The sequence below is a fragment of the Mobula hypostoma genome, chromosome 2 (genome assembly GCF_963921235.1).
Source record: "Mobula hypostoma chromosome 2, sMobHyp1.1, whole genome shotgun sequence".
NCBI classification, from domain to species: domain Eukaryota; kingdom Metazoa; phylum Chordata; class Chondrichthyes; order Myliobatiformes; family Myliobatidae; genus Mobula; species Mobula hypostoma.
The window spans coordinates 25,938,685-25,952,090 of NC_086098.1; the positions used below are offsets into that span (position 1 = coordinate 25,938,685).

The 13,406-nt window shown below is 38.2% G+C and overlaps 1 protein-coding gene across 6 annotated transcripts in view; it reads right to left on the minus strand.

The window, feature by feature from the left end:
* Window positions 1–13,406, minus strand: part of ptprk (protein tyrosine phosphatase receptor type K) — a 691,044-nt gene that overhangs the window by 81,137 nt on the left and 596,501 nt on the right. For 3 of the 6 annotated variants that reach the window (XM_063034476.1, XM_063034468.1, XM_063034502.1), the window contains exons 15-16: window positions 9,510–9,539; window positions 6,693–6,853 (exon numbers count right to left, since the gene is read on the minus strand). In XM_063034476.1, the coding sequence (XP_062890546.1) occupies window positions 6,693–6,853; window positions 9,510–9,539 (191 nt within the window). Of the gene's footprint in view, window positions 1–442; window positions 479–6,692; window positions 6,854–9,509; window positions 9,540–13,406 lie in introns of all 6 variants that reach the window. The other 3 variants (XM_063034492.1, XM_063034484.1, XM_063034510.1) reach the window with 2 other exon arrangements.

The following is a 13,406-nucleotide window of genomic DNA, read 5'->3' on the forward strand; positions in this document are numbered from 1 at the left end:
GGTTGGGGGCAGTTTGATGTTTCACGTCTTCTTTGAACAGGTTGGTTCCATGGTTTTTCTTTGTTTCGTGACTGTCTGTGGGGAAGACGAATTTCACGGTCGTATACTGCATACACACTTTGATAATAAATGTACTTTGAATCTTTGAATACCTTTTTGCATGTTAACGACCATATTAGATACCCATATTGTTCCAAAATGCAGCCTCTCAGCTTAATTTCTCTGGAACAAGATTCATTAATACAAATGAAGGAATAAGTGATTGATGTCTACACTTATTCTTCCTCTCTCTTGACTACTGAAACTTAATTTACTACTGAAAAAGACATCTCCTCGTTCACTCCATTAACCACACACTCATGAGCAGTTTGTTGACAAAGCTATTGAGCATGCAAAACATACAAAGCCATGCAACAGTTGGGGAGCAGGGCTTGGTCCTCACCTAACACCGCAGTCGGTACCAGTGGATCATTAGGCACTGTAGGAAAACATATCTCATGAAGTGAATATCTACATAAATTATTTTTGAAGTAAAAACAGCATTTAATTTCAGTTTGCAAAAACTGAAGGAGAAACGTCAAGGGCATATTATTCAGTCACAATAACTGCAAAGTAAACAAGACTTAAAGCAACTTCATCTGTAGGCCATATACTAATGCCTATATTCCAATAAAAATAAAGGAATGCAATAAAGAAATACAGAATTCTACAGAGATTAAGACAGATGGCCAATTTTCTGGATGATTTGGAAACAAGACAGGTAGTCATTACCAGATGAATTAGTTAAGAAATTACTACAGCTGCAATATCATAATCAACTTACATTGTCACATTTGATTCTTTTAAATTGTTTGTTAGAATTGACAAGTCACACTAATTTGGATTATTTTTCAAAAAAAAAGGTCGACAAATCAGCAGATAAATTTTACTTTGTGAAATTTCTCCCTGTGGAGAAATTCATTTCTTAAAACATGTAATCTCTGAGAGATCAGATCACACCACGATAAACCCATGGAGTAACTTGTAACCATGACATCGCCACATTGTTTTGAACTGATTTTAACCACATGACCATTACCTGTGATTACAATGCAAACATATCTTACGAGGGGTGATTGATAAGTTTGTGGCCTAAGGTAGAAGGAGTCAATTTTAGAAAACCTAGCACATTTATTTTTCAACATGGTCCCCTCCTACATTTACACACTTAGTCCAGCAGTCGTGGAGCATACGGATCTTGGACCTCCAGAAAGTGTCCACAGCAGGGGTGAGTAATAAGTTTGTGGCTTAAGGTAGAAGATGAGTTACTAACTTCAAACTTTCTGCATAATCACTCAGAGTTGAACTGCATGTGCATGTAACAAGAGCTGTATAACTCATCTGCTTCTACCTTAGCCACAAACTTATCAATCACCCCTCGTATCACACCTACTGAATACCAAGAAAAGGTCAGCATGTCAACAATGATAGCCCAGCTATCCTTGCTCATGCTGGAGACTAAACCAATTTATACTTTTGGCCACAGGACAGAAAACATCTTCAGAAATGAAATATAGTGGCAGAGGCAAACAAACACACTTGTCTGACAAGATCAAATAACTGAATGTTAAGATGGAGATATTCAATTCCTAAATCCATTTCAAGATATAGGGAAGATTGTATTGCACTGACAAAATACTTATTTGAAGAAAACAGCAGCACACAGAACTATCATTTGAAATTGTTCACTAATAAGATAAATAAAAAATTAAATTTCAGATCTGTTCTCAATTACTTAGTGGAGATAAGTAACAAAGTCTCTGTGCATTAGGTGCTATGATCACAGAGGATTTGGCACGTTTCCTGTTTTTTCAGTTGTTTCATATATCGAAATAAAAAATGCACTAATAAAAATAATACTCCAATTACGGATGGAAAACTTCCATTTAAAATAGTTCTAAAAATAATATTTTATAATTGCAATTTTAGAATTTTGATTTTTAGCATCAAATTTAGTTATTTTTTCCCCAGTCCTGATGAAGGGTTGCAGTCACAAACTTTTCCATAGATGCCGCCTGGCCTGCTGAGATCCTCCAGCATTTCACATGTGTTGCTTGGACTTCCAGCATCTGCAGATTTTCTTGTGATCAAACTTACTCTCCCACTTCATTCAACTTCCCTCCCTTTTCAACAAAGTAACACACGCGAGCAGGTCTTGGCCTGAAATGTTGACTACCTATTCATCTCCATAGATGCTGCCTGCCCTGCTGAGTTCCTCTAGCATTTTGTGTGTGCTGCTCAAATACTTTCACCAGTTTGTAATGAAGTACTATGATGGCAACTCGGGTTTTGCAATCGTTTGGATTTCCAGGAAGTTGATGACAGGAAGATTGTAATAGTTCTGTTAACGTCTATAAGTTAGACAAAAATGGATAAAGGCTTGAGGTAGGGTGAGTATAAATGTTGTTGTAGATAGAAGCAAATAGTTTGTTGATAGAAAGATAAGGACTTTGAGATTCAACCTTTGACCTGATAGGAACTGGAACTGGATTATTATTGTCACATATAGCGAAAAGCTTGTACTACATACGTAAAACAACAGAAATGCAGAATAAAGAGTAACAGCTACAGAGAAAGTGCACTGAAGGTAAACAGGAAGGTGCATGAACTTAATGAGGTAGAATGTGAGGTTAAGAGTCCAGATTATTGTACAAGGAGCCGTTTAATATTCTTTTAACAGTGTGGTGAAGCTCCATTTGGGCTTGATGGTAAATGACGTCAGGATTGTCCCTCTGACGTCTGGAATGGGTGGAGTCTTTGATTATGCTGGCTGCTTTACTGAGACAGTGAGAAGTGTAGACAGAGGCCCCTGCAGGGAGGTTGGTGTCTATGATGTGCTGACCTATGTCCAGCATTCTGCAGTTTCTTGTGGTCATCTGAAGAACAGTTGCCATGCCAAGTCATTAACATGATACATTGATAAAGATTGATGAGGTTTGACAGGGATATGCTAAATTTCTTTAGCCCCCCCTGATGAAATAAAGGCGCCAGTGAGCTTTCTTGGCCATGGCATCCAAGTGCTTGGACCAGTTCACACCCAAGAACTTAAAGCTCTGAATTTCAACACCTTGATGAGAACAGGAGTGCATACACCACCCCACTTTAAGTCAATTGTCAGCTCTTTTGTTTTGCTTACATTAAGGGAAAGGCTGGCATGACATCATGTTACTAAGCTCCTTAACTCCTTCCTGTTGTACGTATCTTTATCTGAGATATGGACCACTACGATGGCATCATCTGCAAACTTGCAGAGAGAGCTCGAGCAGGATCTGGCCACGCAGTCATGAGTGCACAGGGAGTAGAGCTGAGGATGCAATCTCCTGGAGCAGCAGTGTTTGGAATTATTGTGTCAGAGGTGATGCTGTCTATTGTTACTGAAAGTGGTCTGTTGGTCAGAAAGTTAAGGAGTTACAGAGGGAGTCATTAACTCCCAGGGTCTGGGGTTCTGCGATGAGTTTGCTTGAAATTACAGTGAAGGCAGAGTTGTAGTCAATAAACATGGTAGGACCAGATATGGTGGCTTTGATTTTTTGCCATATTTCTCCACCATCTCATTATATGTATTCATAGATAACAAAGCAGAATCACTGAGGTGAGGATGAGGGAAGAAGCTAATGATCAGGATAGTGGAGAAGTACAGAAATCTTTGAACTCAGAATCTTAATTTGCATGAAAATGCAAAGAGCAGAGGATTTGCATCAAGGGGGCCTGAGATCACATAGTTAATGAGGCATATGGGCTGAAGCAGCTTAACTTTGGGCTTTTACCATAATTTCAGTGGTCATTAGTAAATTGTAAAGTTAACTCTATAATGTTCCATCAAAACCGGAAGCTCTCGGACAGCAATTTTTTAATTTGGGCCAGTGAGACATTGCTAAGTTGATATACATTGCAGTGAGTTGACACAAAGTGTCTTAGCATGCATAAAAGAGTGTAGGATGCTTTGACCCTCCAAAACTGGGCATTATAGCAACATAAATTTAAGTCCCAGATTAGTTGATCCAACTGGTCAAATCTGTATAAAAATGGCATTTTTTTTTTGTTCAAACTTCTGAACAGTGTGGTCTGCAGGGACTATACTGTTGTCCTTGTGCATAAACAAATAGAGTGTGGCTGAGGAACAAATGTGAGTTTTCAGAGTCCAGTTAATTGGCAACGACACACCCAATACAACTAGAAATCTGGTCTGCAGTATCAGGTCAGAATCCATCCTGTCACCATGAAGTGGGTAAGTATTTTGTTTTTAAGAACCTTAAGCAACTTTCTTCATTTGGGATCTGTTTTCTCTCTCAACCAACCTCAATACTTGAAGGTACGTGCCATATCTATGTATGCATGATTCCAGGATCTTGCAATGGACACAATATTTCTCAGCCAGGTTATCTTGGTCTAAAGTTTCAGTAATGGCATCAAACATGCAGTAAATGCCAAGAATGATAACTGATATCATTGCAACAACCTAGTATCACCCACATCTAGATAAGGCATACACACAGAAGCATGTGATCACGAATAGCGCAATGTATGGGAGGACATGGATCTTACAACTCAATTCACCAAGAGGCCAACAATACTGAGAAAGCCTCCACACCATTTGAAACAAAGCAGTCTGCTTGATTGGTTATACGTCAAAACTGACAGTTCTTTGCTTCCTCTGTCAGTGCACCAAAAGTCACCAACAATGATGGCTTAGATGTGGCTTGCCATTTCTTCATTCTCAATGAGTTAAAACACAACAACTTCTCGTGCAGCTTCCAGCCAATCCTCATTGAAGATCACTATCAGCAAGTACCCAACACCACTTGTATCAAGTTGTTGCCGGTCACAGAAAATGGTATTTCTGGTTTTACTCAAAGTGGATGTTTCCAACACAGGGTTTGTTTTTTTTAAGTGCAGTTATAGCAAATATTAACACTTACATTGAGAATGGCTTCAAACAAAAATTCAGCTTACATAAATGTCATATTTTTTACACTTGCATCAGCTAACAGAAATATTTTAGTAGGTCAATTATATCAATTATAAGTTATATCTACTTATATTTTAGTAGAAACAGTTTGTGTACTGTGCTCTAATTTTCAGATGATTCATTTAACTAGGGGCTCGTTCTGCCTGTTCAGGAGGATGAAAAAGTTTCTTTTTTGAAGAAATCTCCCGTGTGTTGTTTTAGTGATTACATACTCATTCTTAGCCAATACCAGTAAAGAAACAGACAATGAGTTCATTAATTGTAAGGGCATGTTGTGCGTAAGCTGGGGTGGCACAATAACGTGGTGTTCAGCGCATTGCCTCACAGCCCTCAGCTGTAGGACGGGGGTTCAATTCCCGACGGGGAGTTCTCATGTTCTCCCTGTGACAGCGTGGAAGCTCTGGGTTCCTCCCTCACTGTAAAAAATACTAGTTAGGGCAGTCAAGTTGTGGGCATGCTATATTGATGCTGGAAGCATGGCAACACTTGCGGGCTCGGATGGTTTTGGCCGTTGAATCAAAACAACATGTTCCACTATGTTTCGATGTTTCAGTGCACGTGTGACAATTAAAGCTCATCTTCAGTCTTTAAACAGGATGTTGATTTGTCTTCAAAGAATGATTGCAACTCAAAAAACATTCATTGGTGGTTTAGTCCTTTGTGATGTAAAATGCAAATTGTTTCTTAAATTCAATCAAAAGGATATACATTTTAAGTCATCTTTTTAGTCAATATGTTTCTGATAAAGGTCCATCTAAACAAAATAAGTGCTCATGCACTTTTTTAACATAAGCAGTGGATCAGGTTACTGAGAGTTGAAATCCAGAGTTAGAATAAGCAGCAGGGTCTTGTTCAGTTGGCTCTCTCAGTCACCTGTGAAGTATTTTCTTTACTTAGAGATACAGTGTGGAATAGGCTCTCCGGCTTTTTGAGCCCTGCCACCAGAAACTCCTAATTTAACACCAGCCAAATCGTGGGACAATTTACAATGACCAATTAACCTACTAACCGGTATATCTCTAGACTGTGGTCGGAAGCCGGAGCACCCACAGGAAAAGCTACCCATTCCACGGGAAGGACGTACTAACTCCTTACAGAGGATACCTGGATTAAACACCCGATGCCCTGAACTCTTATAACACCGCCCTAACCACTACGTTACTGTGGCAGATACCCTCAGCGAGATGACATGAAAGGTGGTGTCATGGAGGAAGGGCCAGGTAGAGCACTGGGAACCTGGAAGTGTAGAGTTGATTCTCTACGTTGTCACGGTGTTGTGGGCGGGGGGGGGGGGTGAAACTCTGGACTGGAACAAATCATAGGATTAAGTTGTATCCAGCGAGAGCAAGTTTAGTAATTATGATAGCTAGGGTCATAATAATGTCAGGGAAAGGAATACTCAGTTAAACTGCTTTCATTTCAATGCTCAAGGTCTACAGGTAAACTGAATGAACTCAGAGCATGCATTAGCTCCGGGGGCTGGGATATTATTACCATATCAGAAACGTAGCTGAGGGAAGGGCAGGGTCGGGCAGCTCAGTATTCCAGGATATAGATGTCACAGGTGTGACAGATGTTTTTGCCTTTTTGATAGGGTAGGACATTACAGCAGTACCTAGAGATGACACCCTTTGGGGGATTGTCCAGTGGGTAGAATTTTGAAACAAGAGAGGTTAATACTTACATCTTGGACTGAAGTTGTGCGAATCCATGAAGGTGATGGAAAGAGGCTCATCAGCATGGAGTGTGCTTTGGTCGGCATAACTCCTGTCCATGGCATTCACCATATGAGTCATCTCCTGCCGAGCATTCCCTACTGCATCCTTGCGCTTCTTCGCAAGTTTACTGCAATCAGCAAAAGGCATGTCATCAAGCTGTTCAAGTCTTAAGCATGGTTTTAATACAGCAAATATTTAGGTTGAACATAAAGTTTCATTAACTTGTGTGGAAACAGCTTCCTATCTTTTGGTAAGCCGAGTAAATAATGTCAGAAAAATTCTTTTTGGTACTACGTTACAATATCAGATCTTAATCACTACTGATAAAGCAAACACCTACAAAATAACATTTTTTTAACTTATTACTGGTGAATAGTTCAAATAACAGCTCAAATAACATCATTACAAATCCATTAGTCTAGGAAAACACATTCAAAAAGCTAATGAAGCTAGGAACAGGAGTGCATTCTGTCTGTCCTATCATTCAATCACATCTTTGTTTACCTCTCCCTCAACACTCTGCATTTATTCCATTTTTTAAAAAAATAAACTCAATTTTTTTTTCCAGTTTTGATCAGAATGTGGGAAAAAGCATCTTGAACAAATTAAATAACAGAATTTAGTTGTAATAATCTAGCTTCCGTTGTGCTTCTGGGGAGCCTTCAACGCAATGTCATTCTAATTTTACTTTGATTGTTGAAGATCTTTAACTGTGGAGAGTTGAAAAAGCAGTAATACCTCATCTGTTTGTATTTCAACTTTCAAATTCCTTCCAATGTATTAAAAGGATTTGCAAAGGCAAGTTTCAATAAATAATTTAAAACGAAGTTTAATGCTATATATATTTTTAAAGACTTATGGACTACCATTGATCCATCATTACCTTAATGCACAAAAAATGCTGACTATGATTTCTTCAGATACAGTCAATTTACAGCACTGGTTTTGATTTTACTTTGATTTTTAATAGGAATGAGGAGTAGGAAGTTTTATTTTGATTCCAGATGATGCCTGTCTGTGCCAATCACTGATCTGATTAATGGAGCGAAATATTTGATTACAGAATGATAAATGTGCATTTATAAACTAGTTAACTGATTTTGAAATGATGAGTCTGCATGTTAATATAAACTGATAAAATTATTTCAGACAACGATGCGGCCCTGTATGAATTATTCTGCAATTGCGAATGCAACATATTACTGCATTGTGCTGTATATCCTCAAATCTTTAGAAATCACTTAATTGCTCTTCTAAGAATCTGCTACTAATCCACAAACCTGTGTGCTATAACTGAAGTACTGAAATATGCTGAAAACTGGATGTACTCAATAAAATAATTACTCAAGTTCAATCCAGATATATTGCTAGAAATAAATATAAGTTCTTGAATCTTCATTCAATATTTTGTGTTCTTCACATTTAGCATGCACTAGAACAACAGTTGTCAAGGGTAAAAGGCCAAATTTATAAGCTTTGACAAAAATTCCAAAAGATAATTCAGTATTATACTGAATGTGCCAACATTTTCAATGACAATTTCTATCCAGTAATTTAATTCACTGCTCAAACTTCTGACAGTCTCTCTGTGGGATTCCAGAGAACATGTGGCATCTTTCAAGCACACTGCTACATTTTCAGCCAAGCACTTCCTATGCATCCTCTCCCATGATAAAAGAAAAGCAATTTAGTATTTATTCAGGATTAAATAAGCTGCAGCCAGTTCTCATTATTTATCAAAACAAAAAAACTTGTTTCAATGGAAAAACTGAAGCACATATACAAGCCAGTGGTGCAAGCATTCCAACGGTGAGGGATGGGATGAAAATCACTTGATGTAATGACACTGTGAAACTAATCATGCTTTGCTGAATTCAACCAATTAATATTTCATTTTGCAAATAATCGCAACTAAGTGTATCTTTATTTTTGGCTTCTTACCTCTGGTCACCTTTTGAAAAGCTTCATTTAGGATAGCAGCCCTGAACCTCAATTTTCTTTTATCTTTAAATTTCAGGTAGTTAGAAGGAATAACATCTCCATAGCTCTTTGGCCACTTTGAATAATCAGGTTTACGAGTCAAATCTTCTCTCTAATTAGTCTGAAAACTGCCTCTAATACTCAAGGACATTAAAGTCCAGCTTCTTCCAAAATAAGCACTGCAATGGGGGTACATATTGTAATTAAAGAGCAAGTCATAACAGTAAGGACCTTGTTGACTCCTTCATTATGCAAAGGCAGCTGAGGTACTGAGACGCAAGAGGCCTTTTTGGAATTCTGTGTGCAGAAAAAATACTGATTACGGTTATAATGACTAAATTTATTTAAGTTCCAGTACAGAGAATTAAATCTGACAAATATCAGAAGCTTTGGATAATAAATTAATAAAATAAAATTTAAGCTGAGCTTCAAGGTTGATTTAATAGTCTCAATTCATATCAGCACAAATTTATTACTAAACTAAGAACATGAAAAATAGAACTGGGCCAGTTAGCTCTTCATATCTGCTCTGCCGCTCAATAATATCATGGCTGATCTTCCATCTTAGTGCCACTTCCCTGAACTATCCCATATCCCTTGATTCCCTGATATTTCCAGTTGAATTTATTAAAATGTTCTGCCATGTTCGATTTTAAGTGAAAATTTTAAAAAACTAATGTAAAAAGGAGTCTTTGTATTTTGGGGTTTTTGAATTTATAACAGGATTATGTCAAAACTTATCATTTGCACCCAATACCGCCCTTTACCTTCACAATAATAATTTGCTTCTATTGTCTACTTACAGGTAATAAGAATAAGAATAGTAGCTCCTCCTGGCAAGCAAATCAGACAGTGAAGAAAGAATTATTGGTGAATAAAGTGTGGAATCAGTTATAATCAACAAAGCAAATGCTAGCTGGATTTAGATACTGATTACTTTCTGTTAGCATTTTACTGCAAACTCTTCATGCAAAAATTAATCTTACATTCCATGCAATCATGTGCTAGCAAATAAAATAGAAATAATGTGTACGGAATGACAGTGAACAATTATGCTCCAGATGTTCATTGAACAAAATAAGTGAATAATTAAAGTTGATTGCACATTTCTTCCATGCACTGTACCATAAGTTAGAATTACTAATTTTCTTCAATATGTATTTGAAGAGATTAACTTCCATTCTATTCAGGTTTTTTTGTACGGAAATCTCAGATCAATAATTAACATTTCAGGTACTCAAACAAAACAAAGTTATTTTAACCACATCCATTACTGTACATCTATAGATTACAGATGATCAAGTCTGATATAAGGGCAATAGCAATCTGGTGATTAACTTGAATCACTTATGATTTTTTATGATTTTGATTCAAATGACTTTGTGTAAGTGAACAACTATTCTTGTTCTTGATTAGCCTCTAACAGTACTGATGAATTTAAATACTATTTTCATTACAATGGATGATAAATGTACTCATGCCAGCTGGTCACATTGAAATTTAATAACTAACTGTATTTTCTGTTGGCTTTACCTGTAGCTTTAACCAACTTACTCATTCAGAAAATAAAGTCTCACTTTAATTTTCCTGCCAAGATACCTTGTTAGAACACGAACTAAGAATACTGATTAAAGTTACCTGTTGGTCCATAAACAATTGTAGTATATCAATATTTTCTGAGTGCATTCAAAAATTAAATACAGTCAGAACGACTGTGTGCATGTGCTCTCACATACTCAAGTTTAGCACAAGTGGTTTGAGGAAATAAGAGGCAATTGTTGAATATAGTGAGAAGATAAGTGGGAACAAAGACTTAAGTTGACAAGGATATTTTTGGAACCTCATTTCTTCAGGAAGTTGAAGAGCGAATAAAGTAAGAGAATGTGGTAGATATTGTCTGCATAGATCTCTAAAAGAAGATATCCTGCCTTCTGATCGCAGATGGGATTGCTCTATTGTTGGAAAAGGAGCTTGTGTGGCCAATCGTTGTTTCCAGAGGGGAGGCCTCTGCGTTCGAGCTCTTTCGATGATGTTGAAGGTGATACCGAGGTTCTGTGTAATGGATTTGGACTGTGGACCTTATCAGTCTTATGGTTTTTATATTCTGTGTTTTCAGCTGTTTTTTCACATTGATCTTTTGTGCGGATGGGAGGGGTAGGGAGATCTGGAGGCCTGTTGCGTCTCGTGTGAGGGGAGGGGGATTTGGTGCTGATATTCCTGTTGTGTTTTGAGTGGGGGGTTGGGGGTTTGAGGGGTTGATGATGGTGTTGCAATTTCGTTAGCTTTTGTATGGGGGGGAGTGAACTTGCTGTGTTTCATGCAGGGGAGGGGTGTTGGGGGGGAAGGTCGATGATCATGTCGCTGTTCTTTTTTTGTGCAGGGAGGTGAGTTTGCTGTTTCTCTCTGAACTAATTTTCATGGTTTTTCTTTGTTTCATGTCTATCTGGAGAAGAAGAATCTCAGAGTTGTATACTGCACAAATGCTTTGATAACAAATGAACCTTTGAAGATGTTGATAAAGGTGAAACATTGAAAATATTGAAGCATATATTAGTAAAGATAATATGGTCACATGGCAAGAGAAATTTTCAATTCCTTTTGGAATGAAGATTGTTACTTTTTCATTGATATCACAGAATATTAATCAGAGCTCCTATTGAAACAATCACAGGAAGAGAGAATTATACCAAACCACAAAATCCTCACCGAGAGACTGGAGAATGCATGAGACGCATTATAAGCACCTTGCAATCTACTCAGAAATGAAAAGTTGACCTTTCATCAGTCCTTCGCACATCAACAGAATTGGTCACATTCTTAACAAAGTTAACATTACCTGCAGGTTACTGCAGTTTCACAGATTTGAAGAATATCTTCATTAGTCATCAGATTATTTGTGGACAACAGTCAGAAAATAGACAGAGCTACCAATGCTGGAGTAACTAAATGGTCAACAAGGGTAGGTAAATATGCAAGATAAAATATAGAAAAAGGAATGCACCACTTAGTTTGCCCAGTTGTTGCAGGCACTGCGAACGGCAACATGACTAACAACACAAATAATCACCCTACATGCAGGGTAAAGTTTACACTGGACAGTAATTGACACAAACAGTACACCAAAATCCATTAAGTAGGTCAGATGAGCAGCAGAGTGACAGACTGGATCAGACTCAGAACGTAACTGATGCCAAATGGTTTCAGCCCTTCCATACCAAGGGGAACAAGTGACAATTCAATCCCACTCCGGAGCAGATTGCAACTAAGGTCCATCAACCTCAATGGCATGGACTTTTTTTAAAAACAGGAAGTGTTCAGGGTCTGGAATGAACTGCCGGAAGTAGTCATGGAAACAGCATCGATTGCAGTGTGAAAAATGGAGTTGGGAAAGTATCTAGAAGTAAAGAATTTGCAGTGGAACTAGACCAGCTGGATTCCTCTCCGACAGAACCAGCAGACTTAAAAGACAGCAAACACCAGGAAATCTGCAGATGCTGGAAATTCTTAAAGGACAGAACTACTACTGCCTGTGGCATAGCTGTTGTGTGATTCTGATTTTGGAACACAACGTAACTTTTTGGTATCCAGCTGAGACGGGCATGAGTGGTCCTCAGACTGCTGCCAGGAAGAACTGGAACAGTGCTGGTTGTTTGCCCGCAAGCAATAACCAAACAAATTATGGAACTTGTCACAGCACAGCCTGCCTTGCAATACTTTGATGATTAAAAGGAGCTGAAAATATAGGCAGACATCTCCTAAAAGGACCCTGAAGCAACTATCTCACAAGACAGTCAGTTGACAGCATGCACAAGCAGAACTGATGGAAATGTCAAGCACAGACTGGAAGGCTTCTTGGTTTGACCTTTGGACCAGAGGCATTTCACCTCTACAGATGTGGGAGAAGCATGAACGTGCACATTAATCATAAGCCGTTCAAGGTCATTCCTGGTGAGACCCTCCAGAAAGGGAATCAAAGAGCTGGCAGGAAATACTTAAGTGGATACAAGTACAGAACAAAAGTTTGGTACGATCCAGGCAAAGATGTGTGCAGCTGGAATGCTAAGCAGGGCTTCCTCAAGGACACCAGGGAGATAACTTTAATCTATTACACCCCAAAACAGGTGAAATATTCTATTAAATGTTTAGAGGCATTTCACATAAATTACAGCTTCTCAGGACATCCAGTGTAAACAACATCGAGAGAAATGGTCTACGAGCACTGCTCAGGAATGATAGGACATATGGAAACTAATTTAATGAACCATGTAAAAAGATCAATTTTTCAGACTTTTCTTTCTCCACTAAAGTAATTTTCACGAACTATTATGCATTATGAATGATTGCCGATCCAAATAGCAATAAGAATTTTAGAACAAATTGTCCTAAAGCTTCTCATTGCCTCTGGACCATTGGGAGAACCTAATATGGAAGAAGAGGAGAGCCAAGAGCAACATAATGGACAGATCAGGCAGCACAGTGGCAATCTACCAGCAGGAATACCGAACCCAATGTTACAAAATGCCATTTTTTGTGGAGAAGACTGATATTTTCGGGGGAACCCGTTCCTGAAATGAACAGGGGCAACAAAGTTGATGGCCATGATAACAAAACTAAGAGATAAATGCAAACAACAGGAATTCTGCAGATGCTGGAAATTCAAGCAACATACATCAAAGTTGCTGGTGACCGCAGCAGGCCAA